The sequence below is a fragment of the Sminthopsis crassicaudata genome, chromosome 6, assembly GCF_048593235.1.
Source record: "Sminthopsis crassicaudata isolate SCR6 chromosome 6, ASM4859323v1, whole genome shotgun sequence".
Lineage (NCBI taxonomy): Eukaryota > Metazoa > Chordata > Mammalia > Dasyuromorphia > Dasyuridae > Sminthopsis > Sminthopsis crassicaudata.
The window spans coordinates 17953051-17967894 of NC_133622.1; the positions used below are offsets into that span (position 1 = coordinate 17953051).

The following is a 14844-nucleotide window of genomic DNA, read 5'->3' on the forward strand; positions in this document are numbered from 1 at the left end:
GATTACTCCAAGGTTATCACGTATGCAAGCATGAGATTTTGAGAGGGGAAGGAAAAAACAGCTTTATCACAGGGTAGCCAGTTAATTAGATTTCACTGCTTTGTTTGTGCTAAATAGATCTGGGACGGGATAGAATCATCAGGAAAATCAAATGCCCAACAGCCACCACACAAAGAGCACAATAGGGTGCAAAAAACTGGTCTTTGGGGAATCTGGGCAGGTGATTCTAGTGCTGGCTCTGCCATTAATAAGCCCATTAGGCCGACCCGCCACTGCTCTCTAGATGAGAAGAATGGACTGGGTGAGCTTTAAGGTCTCTTCCAGGTCTAAAATCTGATAGTTCTATGAAGAATGTATTTTTTTCACCTCATCCTTTCTTCCAGGGAAGGATATTAAAATTCTAAACTTTCAAATAAATACCTTTTGGGGGGCTGTCTTGAGACTTTTTATTTTTTCTCTTCTTCATCTTCCAATATATGATAACATTTCTTGTCAAAAAATAGGAAAAAATAGAAACAGTGGTTTATGGAGGAATTATAGTAAAATTAGTTTTTCAGAGAGGAAACTATCTATCTGTATTCCTTTACCAACCACAGCTTTGTAACTATTGATGGCCTATGTATGTGTATACACATTGTGTATATGTATGCATATATATCTATATGTGTCTGTATATGTATATACATGCACATGTGCCATATACATTCATGTGTGGATAGATATGTATATACATGGATGGATGGATGTGTTGTTCTTTTTTTTTTTTTTTTGAGGCTGGGGTTAAGTGACTTGCCCAGGGTCACACAGCTAGGAAGTGTTAAGTGTCTGAGACCAGATTTGAACTCGGGTCCTCCTGAATTCAAGGCTGGTGCTCTATCCACTGCGCCCCCTAGCTGCCCCCGGATGTGTTGCTCTTGACGTGTGGGTTAGATTTAAATGAGGGAAGACTGTGCAAAGTTATACAGCCTCACTGGATGGATAGACAGATGGATTGTTAAGACGTCTGAAAATGAAAATTAGATTATCAGTAAAGTTGTTTTAGTAAGAATTTCATCCATGGCATTGAAAATTCCTTTTTATATTGAGCTAAAGTCTTCCTCCCTATAGATTCTCCCATAGAAAACAAGCTGTTTTTTTGTAAGACAGCCCTTTAAATGTTAAAGATAGCCATTATGTTCTCCTTGGCCCCTCTGTCCATTCCTGTTCTAATCCCTCCCCTTCTTTGGACGTACTCCAGATGGGTTCTGAATTTCTTACTTCAAAGGAAGATGCAATATAAGGAAGACCTTTCTGATGATCAGAGTTGTTCATAAATGTGATGAATTAAGTGGCAAATTCCCCCAATTATAAAATTGGTGTAGAAGCTGGATAAGCACTTATCAGAGTTCTTGTAGAAGGAATTATTCTGTTGTGTAGGAGATGGAACAACCTAATCTCTGACTTCCAAGGAGAGAGAGAACCAATTTAACATTGCCTTTCCCATCCCAATTTCCCATTTGCTTTTCAAAAAATTGAAAGGGAAAATTCTTGGGAGCTCTGAAAATGAAGAATGAAAATAAGAGTATCCTCACGTTAGGTCGCAGTTATACATGGGAATGAATTATTTTAGGTTAGCTTCTAATATATGTTTTTAATGAATAAATAAATATGAACCCTTATTGAACATAGTACTGTAGCCTTTGAGAAAATAGCAGTATATAAGGAATCTGGTTCAATTTGAAGAATTATGACTTTATCCAGAGCTTTTCTTGTGTTATAATAAAAAGAGTATTGAATAGAAGTCCAGAAAATGGAGTTCTAGCCTTTACTCTGCTGTCTCACTATATGACTTTTGGGAAGCCATTTAATCCTTGTGCCTCATTTTCCCCAATTAGAGAGATTATTGAACTAGATTGTCTCTGATTCTGATATTCTCAGGATCCAAGATTTGTGTGAGTTAGCATAAAAGGAAAAGTATCCAAACAGTATTATTGATATAATTGTTTAGGGATAAAAGAATGAGTGTAGTTTGTAAAGTCAAAAGGAATTAAGAGAATCACCCCTCTCATATGAGGAGCAGCCTTCATTTGATTGACAAATATTCAAAAAAATACGAGTAATTGTGTATCTTGGCCCTGTGGCCAACAGGGCTGTTCCAAGGAAGGGCTGGAAGGCCTAGCATAACAGCCAACCAAAAGGAAATTCTGTGATGTGATACCAAGATAAATAAAGATTGTGAGCACATAAGCATTTCGTGACCTGAGATCAGTTGGGGAGCTGCCTGAGCTCACTTTTTCTTGCCTTCCTACCTTGGAAAAAGGTTAATTGCCTCCACTTTAGAGCCCCTTCCTGTTCTGTTCTGACAAAGGGAATTCATAGGCCAGTCCAGCCTCCGTGGACAGTCAGCAACAAGAGAGGAACAGAACCCAACTGGCCCGTCCCCTGGTGTTCTCGGGGCTCCACTGACCAAAAATGGGATTCGGGACACTGACACTGGAAAGTTAATAAGTTGATATTTTTGTAAGCCTAATAGTCAGTGGCTCTAAAGTCTAACTTCTTCTGTTTTAAGTTTGTAAAATAATGTATTTCTCCTCAATTTCTTTTAATCACACTAACTATAGCTCACTTGGACTTTCTACTAGTTACCCTGCATGGGGAAAAGAACCCTCACTATTAAGGGGATCAGGGAAGGCCCCCAGTATATGGTGAACCCTGAACTGAGACTGGAAGGAAACTAAGGATTCTGAGAGGTAGAAGTGAGGAGGGAGGAAGGCAAGGTCTTGGAGCTGAGAGATGGCATATGGAGCTTTAGGCAAAGGCAGGAAGTCTCATAAAGTGGACAGAGCAGAATGAATCAGGCAGGGCCAGCTGTCTGCTTCAAAGGCAGCAGAGAACCCCAGGCGTCCTCAAAGGGGGTGGGCAGGGCAGCCTGTAAGCTTCAGCAAGTCTATTCTGTTAGTTGAGTGGAAGAGAGGAGTCTAAGGGAAAAAGCTGGGACCCTGGAGCCGGTTGAGAGGCCACGGAGGTGATGGGGTGGATGCAGAGATGCTGTGGAGAGGGTGAAGGATCCCCCGAGGCTCTGAAGTGGGGAACTAGAAGGAGAGAAGATTCGTTAGTATTGGCTGTAGTATTTGAATTTGTGCTCCTAATTGTCAGAAATCTAAAATGTAGTTTCTTGCATATTGAAGCTAAAAAACTGATTGTAACGTGTCCATTGTGTTGTCAGGTGATCACTTTTATTCTCCATCAGACTCGGACCTTCTAAGTCAGATCGAAAAGGCTTTCTCCCCAACATTGCAAGATGTGTCTCACTTTCAGAAACTTAACTCTTGCTAGTGATCCTCCAATCTCCTTGGTAACAACGACTCCCCTCTCTTTGAGCTGTTGTTTTTCTCATTGGGCCATCCAGATCCTTGTCATGGCATGGCATTAACTACGAAATCATAGAAATGAGACCTTCCAGAGACCTTAAGTCGTCTTGTCCAGTCCCCTCACTTTCCAGCTGAAGAAAGTTAGGCTCCCCCAAAATGAAGTGACCTGCTCATAACCAATTCGCCAGAGTCAATTCCAGAACCCAGAACCTCTCCACCATACCTCAATTGGCAAGTCTTGCTCAGTTCTTTTTCCAGGGCCTGTCCCCAAGTTATAACCAGGATTCCTTCCACAGTCTTAAAGTTTAGAAACTATTCTTTTGCTTTTGGGTTATCCTATTGTCTGAATAAAGCAAGAAATGCCTTCTGCTCTAAAACAAAACAGTTTTTTTCTTACTGTCCTTTAGCCTGAATAAGAACAACTGGTCTTCCTCATCCTAGCACATAGTTGTTCCTGTTGTTTTACATCATATTTATAAATATGTTCTTCTAAGGTAGTCCCTATGTCAGTTATAAATACCTTACATATCTGTTTTTGCCTTAGTTCACTTGCCTTTATTCTTCAAATTTCTTTGTTTTAATTTAACATTATAAAAAAAAAAAAACTTATGAGTTCCAAATTCTCTGCCCCCTTCCTTTTCTCCAGCATCACTGAGATGGTAAGCATTTGATGTGCAATCATGCAAAACAATTTCCATATCAGTCATATTGTGAAAGAAAACACAAACACAAAGAAAATGAAAAATAGTATACTTTTAAAAAGGCTTTGTTTTTCATTATTTAAATATTAAATAGCAAATGTGTAGCATTTTAAAGTACTTATTAAAGAAGCTTTTGATCATTTAGATTTTAAAAATTAGTGCTATGAGGACATCTTAAAATTTAATCCTATTAGGGAAATTATTGGTTCTGTTTCTCTTTTTGTTAATATTTCCTCCTGCATAGCTTTGCTGAGATAACACTCCCTCCACCTGTGCCAATCAGAACCTCTCCATTTATTTGCATCATGTGCAACTGCCATCCACATCTTTTCATAAATCTCCCATAGAGGATCCATCCTGGAAGCTGGAGAGACCTTCTTCCTCTGTTTTGTTTCTAATATTTAGGAATTAACCAGTGAGATAGTCATTTAACTAGGAAAAAAGATGATTTGATTGGATAGAGAGAGGTATATGAGAGAACATGAACTCTCAAGAAGTGTCACTCTCCTAGTTAACTTTAATGAGTTTTTTTTCAGGGGGCAGTGGGTGGAGGAGAGAAAATTCTGGGAAAAAAAGAAAGAGTTGATAGGAATTAGATTGAATAAATTGTCAGGTCTTCTCATTCAAAAGCAGGGCAAGTCTATGCTTGATCAAGGTAAATGGGTTGGACTGATCAATAGGTCAGCAGTTGAAAACCCTGTGCATTCTTTTGCAGTTCTGGCAGCTGCCGTGTTTGCTTTCCGAGCAGTAAACCTGATGGAGGTGACATCGCTGGCGGCGGCCGAAGTAAGTATAAGTTTCACTTAGGGGAGAGCAGATTGAAATACTTTCTGAAATACTGCCAACCAGAGCAATTTCAGCTTCAGATGCATAAAGCATGTGCTATTACTGTTTCATTTTTTAAATTTATATAAAACCGAAAGGTCTACCCTCAAGAGCATATTTAAATACTTAAGCCTTCTTCTTTCCGTGATAAAGGACCTCTTGGGAGTGTCACGTGATAATAGCGTAAGCATTATATGGCTCCTAATATCATTGTTGACCCTCCAGTGGTGGTTGTTGCTGTTTATACAAGTGCATTATATTCACGGGACAAAAAAATGAGTAAACAACTTTATAGCTATAGAATTGAATTGAATGTGTATATTTATATATACCTATGTGTATTTACACACATAGGTAATATCTGTTTTCCATCAATTTAAAAAAAATTCTCTGCCAATTATTTAATGGTACCTCTGCTATATTTTATACGTCAATATGATTTGAAATTGTGAGTCATAGTGTTACTAAATCTATTATTTTATAGAAATATAAATTCTATGCTCCCGCTAGCTATCGTTCTACCTTTAGTTAAAGGGAGTGAATATAGATGAGTCTTGCAGTTGAGTAGATATTATTGTTGCCTCAGAATGATTCACTTAAAGTCATCCCTCCCTTATACCAGTATAACAGGATGAGGATTCATAATGAGCATTTATTTATAGAAACAAACTGAAATATTAGACCTCTTATAAACTCTTGCTAACTTGTATGTTTCAAGTTGGAGTAAAGTCCAGCTTGCTTCCTCACAGCGTCTCAGCTTTTTGCATACACGTTGAAATGGAAGAATCTAGGAAGAAAAAGTCAAAATAGGACAGTCATTTAACTGGAACAATTAAATTAAAATTAAATTATGAATAATAAGTGATAAAATGAATCATTGAAAATAAAAATTGAATTAAAAATCGGGGCGCTAAGACAACAATTTGGGATGATTATTGACGCCGCTACGTCGCTGCTGCGGCATTTGCCATTATCTTCTTTGTCTTAAAAGGCTTCTCTTTGACGTTTCTTTTTTGTTTGTTTCAGGCCGTGCTCGCTGACCTTTCCACTTTAAAAGTCATGCCTCTTCTTCAAATTTTCCTTTTTGCTACTGTCACTTGATCTTCTCCCAGGTCACTGACAACACACCTCTAGTTTTTCATTAGAAACTAATCATGAACTATGCAATCTCTGCATAAAACCAAAATTAACCTCTGCATATCAACCAATAAAGATCATGTTCCCTTTGCAGTTAAACCCAAGTAGTTTTTCACTTTCTAAAACAATGGCTTTGCACATCAAATGTTGCACTGCATGCTGCTGAATTTCATCAAAAGAGAAAGAATTTTCATGATAATATGGAGAGATGCTCAATTGTGCATAATGTATATATGTATAGATACATATAAATACTGATCCGTAGAGGGCATGTAACAGTATATGCAATAAGAAATGAAAATACTGTAACAAACTCTGTGAGAGCTAATGTAGCTCCTATGATGATTCTCTTACATCAGGTTAAAGATTCTTCTCCAGATAATGTATTATTTTGTCTTTTGAATTGGCTTTCATTCAAAGCCAGAGAAAAACTTGAATCGGAAACTGCCTTAAATGAAAATAGAATTTTAACTCTTTGTCCATATTTTCATCAACTTTTCTTTTTAACAAGGGGGTCTGATCGGTCCTTCTCTATTTAACTTCACCCTTAAAAGAATTCCACTGTCAGAGGACAAATACGATTATCTCCATATCATTCCCTCATTCAATTTGAAAAATCTCTGGAGAAAATGAGGTGCCTTTTTTGTACTTCTCTGTCTTCCTCATCCTGGTCGGGAGACTTGGTGCTGCTGTAGTCAGTTAGCCCAAACTCTGCTACCTTGGAGCTCTAAAGGAGTGCGCTCAATGAACTGGGAGCATGTCTTTAACTCTGGCGGTGTCTCAGCTAACTATATTCACGTCCGGAGCGGAGCCACCAAGAGAACTAGAAGTACATGCAAGTTGTCCTTTCGTTCAGAGCTAGAAAATCGTGCAGTGTGTAAGCAGGTGCATTTTGATTGCAGTTGAATGTGAAAAGGCATTTTTTTGTTTTAACCCCCAGATAAGAGATCTGCCATTTCTCTTAATACGGAACAAAAGTAGATAAACAAAGTAAAAATCAGATATCCCTTAGGTTCACAATTAAGTCTCAAATTAGAGCGATTAATCATTTCATCAAAAAACAGCCCCTAAATAGATGTACACTTTTTTGTAGCTTGCCTACTATTTCATTAAATTATATCCAAAGATCATTAATGAGTCGTTTCATTTGTAAAGCGTGAATTATTTAAGATGATTTATGAGGTTTATCATCACTGAAGAAGTTCCAAGGATTAGATGGTAAGTATGATCATTATGGCTAAAATATGTATATATACATTTGTTGTATATTGCTGTTGACTTGCCAAGGTAAAAATTTTGAAAATTCAAAACTTGTGGTTGATTCTTCAAGAAAATTATTATAAGCATAGTAACATCATTTTTTTAATTAAAGCTTTTTATTTTCAAAACATGCATGGATAATTTTTCTTTTTTTTAATTTAATTTTTATTTTATTTTATAATTATAACTTTTTTTTGACAGTACATATGCATGGGTAATTTTTTATAACATTATCTCTTGCACTTACTTCTGTTCAGATTTTTTCCCTTCCTCCCCCAACCCCCTCCCCCAGATGGCAGGCAGTCCCATACATGTTAAATATATTACAATATATTCTAGATACAATATATGTGTGTAGAACCGAATTTCTTGTTGCACAGGAAGAATTGGATTCAGAAGGTAAAAATAACAGTTTACACTCATTTCCCAGTGTTCCTTTTCTGGGTGTAGCTGATTCTGTCCATCATTAATCAATTGGAATTGGATTAGCTCTTCTCTATGTTGAAGATATCCACTTCCATCAGAATACCTCCTCATACAGTATCATTGTTGAAGTGTATAATGATCCCCTAGTTCTGCTCTTTTCAGTCAACATCAGTTGATATAAGTCTCTCCAGGCCTCTCTGTATTCCTCCTGATGGTCAATTCTTACAGAACAATAACATTCCATAACCTTCATATACCATAATTTACCCAACCATTCTCCAATTGATGGACATCCATTCATTTTCCCATTTCTAGCCACTACAAAAAGAGCTGCCACAAACATTCTGGCACATACAGGTCCCTTTCCCTTCTTTAGTATTTCCTTGGGATATAAGCCCAGTAGTAGTATGGCTGGGTCAAAGGGTATGCACATTTTGATAACTTTTTGGGCATAATTCCAGATTGCTCTCCAGAATGGTTGGGTTCTTTCACAACTCCACCAACAATGCATCAGTGTCCCAGTTTTCCCACATCCCCTCCAACATTCATCATTATTTGTTCCTGTCATCTTAGCCAAACTGACAGGTGTGTAGTGGTATCTCAGAGCTGTCTTAATTTTCATTTCTCTGATCAATAGTGATTTGGAACACTCTTTCCTATGGAAATAGTTTTAATTTCATCATCTGAAAATTGTCTGTTCATATCCTTTGAGCATGGATAATTTTTCAACATTGACCCTTGGAAAATATTGTGTTCCAAATTTCCACCCCCTTCTTCCTACCCCCTCCCCTAGATGGCAAGTAATGCAATATAACATAGTAACATCATTATTGGGAAAAAAACAAAAACAAAAACAAAAACATAAAAAGAGACTTGCCCTAAATTCTTAGCCTTTTTTACATCAAAACCAAATTAACAACAAAAAAAATGCTTATTCCCCACCTTCCTCTTAACCCTATCTAGAACTATCTGAACTTTTGCCATTTTTGACACCATTTTTCTTCCTATTTTGTTAATAATTTTAATACAGAGTATACTCCAAATCTTTGTACTTCCTAAAACTTTTAATAGCTTAAACATACACTTAAAACTCTGGGGATAGTCTTCATATGTGTGGTAAATGTGCATTGTTTGGTTCTGCTTATTTTGTTTTGCGTCACTTGACTAAGATAGCACTTTGTGGATTTTGATCTATACAACAACCCTGGAAGGTAGGTGGTATTATCATCTTCATTATGTAGATGAGGAAATTGAGTTCTTAGTGGTGCTAGTTAAAGTGAGTCAGGATTTGAAATCCAGGGACTGCAGTCTACCTGCTGGGCCATGCTATGGCCTCTCTTCCCATTTCCTCACATGCTATGGTTGATCCTTCATGAAGTCTATAGGCTTTAGTTCCCTTGAGATCACACCAGTTGGGAGCTGACGGAGTAATCAGCTGGTGCCATCATGATTTGTATAACCAAAGCTGATCGCCCCCCAATTCTAAAGTCAAAGCCCATTTATATGAAATACCCATCTCGTTCTCTTTTTTTCAAAAATGCTACTTTTGATGATTTGTGTTTTTATCTCCTCCTCATTTCTTCAAGTTGCTAGTCTTTAGGATGACCACTGACTTCGTTTCTGAAAGTGGGCTTTCTTGACCTTCAGCGCATTGGTGAAGCCTGCAGACCACTTGTTGGAATAAGGTTTTTAATTGTGTAAAACAGAATACGTAGAATTACAAAGGAAACCAATTCTATAGCAATCCACTTATTTTTTAAAAATCTAAATTCATGGACCCCCATCACTGTAGAGGCCACCTACCATTCCCCAGGAGTCCAGAACTAACAGCAAAAACTCGGGAATCTAGTGTAATTCTGCCCCTAACCAGTTGTGTGACCTTGGGAGAATACTGACTATTTCAGGGCATTAGATGCCTCATCCACAAAAAGAAAATAAATGATCCTACTACGTGATAAGGATTCTGTACAGGCTGAGGATTTCAATACAAAAATGAGATCATTCCCAACATGAAGCCAGCATTTCCAAGGGAGCAGTACACAGGTCTTGAAGGTGATAATGAAGATTGGGGGAATCAAGAAAGGGTTCTTTATGTAGTCTTGATGCATGTGAATTGAGCCTTGAAGTGAGCTAGAGATTTTCAGGGGGCAGAAGTAAAGAATGAGAATAATCATGGGATTTTTGGAGGAGGGGGTGAGAGATTATTCTAGTCATGGGAGTATTGGGAGAGGGGAGAGAGAACTGATGTAAAGGCATAAAGTAGGACACGGGCTGATGTGTGTGGGGAACATCAAGCAGTCAGATTTAGTTAGAACATTTTATTATAGAATTTGTGTTAACTCCCAGAAAAGAGATCTGCCATTTCTTTAACGTGGAACAAAAGTAAGAAACAAACAAAAAACCCCCAGATATTCCGTAGTTTTACAAGTCTTGTTAGAGGTATTAATCATTTCATCAGAAAACAATTATAGAACATTATTATAGTTCATAAGAGGCAAGGTCAACTGTAATCATGTTGGAAAGATAGACTGTAACCAGATTTAAAGGAGTTTATATTTTATCCTAAAGTCATCAGATATTTTTTTTAAAGCAGGAGGAGGATATAGTCATGGCAGCTGTGTGGATGATGGAGTTAATTCACAATTTTGAGATGTGACTGCTGAATGCCTGAAGACAGGGAGAAAAATAGGAGGATGTAAGACATTTTGATGAATTGTCACTTTGCTATGAGTGGATTTGTTTACCTTTAAGAGAACATGAACAAACAAATGCTATCACAGGGTAGTTTTGTCCTTTCAATCTTGGAAGTTATCATTAAATAGAATGAAAAATGTCAATAATACTTTGCAAGGTTTATGAACGTTGGTTTTAGGGACAGCATGGCATAGTGAATTGAGAGCAAGCTGTGGAAGGAAGTGTTAACTTCGAGTACTACTTCTGACTGTGTGACTGAAACATGTCATTTATTTTCTCTGTAATTCTAAGTAAGTTGAATGGACAAATGGATGGATGGATAAACAGTTGAAAAAAATTAAAAATCTAGTCTCCACACCCCAAAGTATCTTATAAAATATAACTCTCACTTCCTCCTGGACCATCACCAGTCATCTTGACTTTTGTCTCAGCACTGGAATTCAGTGATTCTGGAGGAAAGTGTAAAGCTGTCAACTTTACTCAACTCTTAAGTCCAATTCACTCGAAAGTCAAGATATCACGCTCGTGATGTCATTGATCCCCTTTGAGAATAAAGGGCAAACAGTAACCACAATAACAAGACCATAAAGAAGATACCTATCAGCTTTGAAAAAGGGAAGTTTCCTATCCAGGAGATCTCTACATCAGTACAATCACAGACTCGGTCTCTATTACCACATGACTGACTGACTTATAAAGAAGCTTTGCTCCCAAAGGAGGCAGTGACAAAATTAGGAAGATCATAAGAATTAAGTGAAAGGAAAATCATTGCTTTTTCTCTCAAAACACATTTTTACTTTTTTTTGCATTCAGGAATTTAACCTGTCTTAAGACTATAGGAACTAATCAATTAAACATTTGTTAAGATTGTCTTGTTAAAAAAAAAATGTGCGATAAATAGAGAGCTGGTCTCTATAAGGAAGATAGAGAAAATAAAAATGGGCACACGAATTAGACACTAAGAATGATCCCATAAGTGAATTATGGGAGAATTTGCCTGTCAGATGTATGGGTAAGGGAAGAGTTTATGACCAAACAAGAGAGTATTATACTAGATGTAAAATAGATAAATTTGATTATATTAAATTTAAAAGTTTTGCAAAAACACAGCCAAGATTAGAAGTAAAACAAAGCTAGCGGAGAAATTTTACAACACATGTTTCTGAAAAAGGCCTTATTTCTCAAACATATAGAGAACTGAGTCAAATTTATAAGAACATAGGTTATTCCTCAGTTGATAAATGATCAAAAGATATGAACATACAGTTTCAGATGAAGAAATCAAAGGATGACAAAGTCAAAGGATATGAATAAGCTTTCAGATCAAGAAATCAAAGCTATCTGTAATCATAAAAATGCTTTAAACTATTGATCAGAGAAATGCAAATTAAAACAACTCTGAAGGGCCACCTCACATTTACCAAATTGGTTAATATAACAGAAAAGGAAAATGATAAATGTTGGAGAAAATATGAAAAAAAAACTGGGACACTAATCCACTTGGAGTTGTGAACTGATCTGACCATTTTGGAGAGCAATTTTGAACTGTGTCCAAAAGTATATAAAACTATACTCTGATCTAGCAACAGTACCACTAGGTCTATATCCCAAAGAGAATTTTTAAAAAATGGAAAAAAAAACTATTTGTACAAAAATATAACTTTTTTTGATGGAAAAAAATGAAAATTGAGGGGAACTTGTCAATTGGGGAATGGTTGAAAAATTGTGGTATGTGATTGTGATGGTATACTTTTGTACGATTATAAAAAAAATTAATAGGATGCTTTTACTCTAAGATGATGAGAATAACATGAGCCTAAGGCAAAGTGAAGAGAGAAGAACCAGTAGAACATTGTAGACAGTGTGATGATTAACTATGAATGAGTTAGCTATTCTCCGCAATGCTTTAATACAAGATTATTCCAAGGAATTTAATTTGAAGAATGCTATCCATCTCCAGAGAAAGGACTGATAGAATCCGAATGCAGATCAAAGCATACTGTTTTGGGGGGTTTTTTATGTTTTTTTTTTAAATCTCTGTTTTCACCAACATGACTAATATGGAAATACATTTTGCATGATTGCACATGTATAATCTATATCAAATTTCTTGCTGCCTCAGGAAGCAGGAAGATGAAGGATGAAAGGAGAGAATTTACAACTCAAAAACTTTTCCTTAAAGAATGTTAAAATTGTTCTTATAGACAACTGGGCAAAAATAAAAAATATATTTTTAAAAGGTGATACCCTGTATTTGAAAGAAAATCTTACCTGCGAGTTGTCTATTCTAATGATATAATAAGTCCTGTGCATCTTTGGCTAATCCCTTCCACATTGGATTGATTTTCCTCTTCTGTAAATGATCTTGAGTGGGCTTCTGAGGTCCTATGATTTTAAACCCTATCATCTTGGGGTAATAATGAATAAGTCTATGGAACTGGGAGGCTGGGATATGGCTTAAGTTCTAAAATCTCCTATTTAAAATCAGATGATCTTATCTGTCAAGGGTATTTGCATCTGGTTTTGCTTAAAAATAGAAATGTGGTTTTAATGATTTATGCCTTGAATAGAAAACAATGTACAATTTTCAGAATTATCCAGAAAGGAAATTTTTTTAAGTTACTATCTTAAAAGCAGTAATATCATTAAAAAGAAAAAAAAACCTTTAAATTATTTATTGTCCTATTCAAGGTAGATTCAGAAAGAGTATTAAATGTAGTATCCATAATTGTTTAAGAGGCCTCCCTCATAATATATAGGAATAAGCAGAGTTCCACAGAGGAAAGTTCCCCATACATTAGGAAATAATCCCCTATCTTTCAGAAGAACTAAAATATTCTGAGTGCTAATAGTTCACTCAAGGACAGGAGGCCTTGGCGGTGATGGAAGGGATAATGCTCAGCTCAAACATGTGGCTGGGAGGACAGTGCATTCACGTGCTCCAGGATGGGCACATTCTCTGCAGCCCGAGGAAGAATACATTTCCATCTTCAGGTAAGCTGTCTAAAATACACTGGAGGACAAAATGTCCCTGATATTTTTCTGCCAGAGACCCTAGAGGTTAATTTAGGTTGCCTCTTTTTTCAGAAAACAAAATGTAGAAGGAAGTAGAGTGCGCTAAAAAATTCAGTTCATCAGGAACAGTATGTGAATACTTGCCAGACATATGTGTCCAGTGAAGAAATCAGAGTAGAATTCTGATTTTAAAACTAGAGATTATTCATATTCTATAAAATAATACTTTTGATAAATACCTTCGATTATTTCTATGAAAAGATGCTTTATGTTACAAAATTATTTCCTTTAAGCAAAAAAATAAGCTAACCATTCTTAAATATTAATGTGTGCAACTTCATCAGTCTGTGAATCCCCTCCATGGAGATTAGGAAATTAGGATCCATCCTTGTCTACCTATCCTGCATAATTCTCATCCGTGTCCTCCCAAAAACTTGTGGCAGGTTTTCCTCCCAAGATCATAAGGGTCTCAAGTTCTTCAAAGATGGCGAAAGTACCCATGGAATCCAAGTGCTGCCCACCAGTCTTCCCTTATTCTTGCCATGGGACTCTGCCTCATGTATGCTTTTGCTGTGACGTTCCCTGCACCCATTCTTCTTTTAAAGTTCCCGTTTTGTAATGTTTTACGGCCTGCTCAAGAGCCTCTCCATTGCCCTTTGTGTGATTTCTAGGTTCAGTTCTTTGGGACAGTAGTGTTTTATGATTCACAGCCACATAATAATAATGGAAGAACACTAGCATTAAAAAGGCAGGTTTTAATTTCATGGAGAAGCTTGGAGTTAATAAAAGGACTACTATTTCCCAAAGTGGCGCAAGAGATAAAGTTCTGGATCTGGAGTCAGGAAAACGCATCTTTCAGGGTCCAAATCTGGTCTTGGATACTTAACTAGCTTTGTGACCCCCCCAGGAAATCATCACACACTGTTTGCCTCAGTTTCCTTATCTGTAAAATGCTCTAGAGAAGAAAATGGCAAAATACTTCGGTATCTTTGCCAAAGAATATCCCAGCTGGGATCAATATAAGACATTACTGCAACAGTAACTGAACAACATTTCCAAAAGACAGCTACTTTTCTAATGTTTGACTCCAGGCCCAACTGATTGTCTGCTTGCAAGAATCTGTCAATGATACAATAACCACTGTGTTCAATAGATTTGTCCATTCAACGTCATATAATCTGGACAATTTGTTTTCTTTATCCACTTGCTTTTTTTTTTTTTTTTTTTTTTTTTTTTTTTTAATCATAGGATAATATATTTAGAGCTGAAAAGTATCCAAAAAGGCACCCAGTCCAAACCCCAGAAAGACGGAAGGAGGCTGTCCCTTTGCCAAGCCTCTGATCTGGGTCATCTCTGTCTACATTTTCTCTCTGACTTTCGTCCATGCTATCAGCTGAAAGTCATCTCTCTTTGGGTGACTCCCATGTCTGTGTCTG

The 14844-nt window shown here is 36.8% G+C and overlaps 1 protein-coding gene across 4 annotated transcripts in view; it reads left to right on the forward strand.

Moving 5' to 3' along the window:
* The window catches only part of TBC1D19 (TBC1 domain family member 19), a 97339-nt gene extending 91227 nt beyond the window's left edge, over positions 1 to 6112 (forward strand). For all 4 annotated transcript variants that reach the window (XM_074274604.1, XM_074274602.1, XM_074274605.1 and 1 more), the window contains 2 exons: positions 4767 to 4837; positions 5903 to 6112. In XM_074274604.1, coding sequence (XP_074130705.1) covers positions 4767 to 4837; positions 5903 to 5977 — 146 coding nt within the window. In that variant the 3' untranslated portion in view covers positions 5978 to 6112. The remainder of the gene's footprint in view (positions 1 to 4766; positions 4838 to 5902) is intronic.
* The last annotated feature ends 8732 nt before the right edge of the window (positions 6113 to 14844 follow it).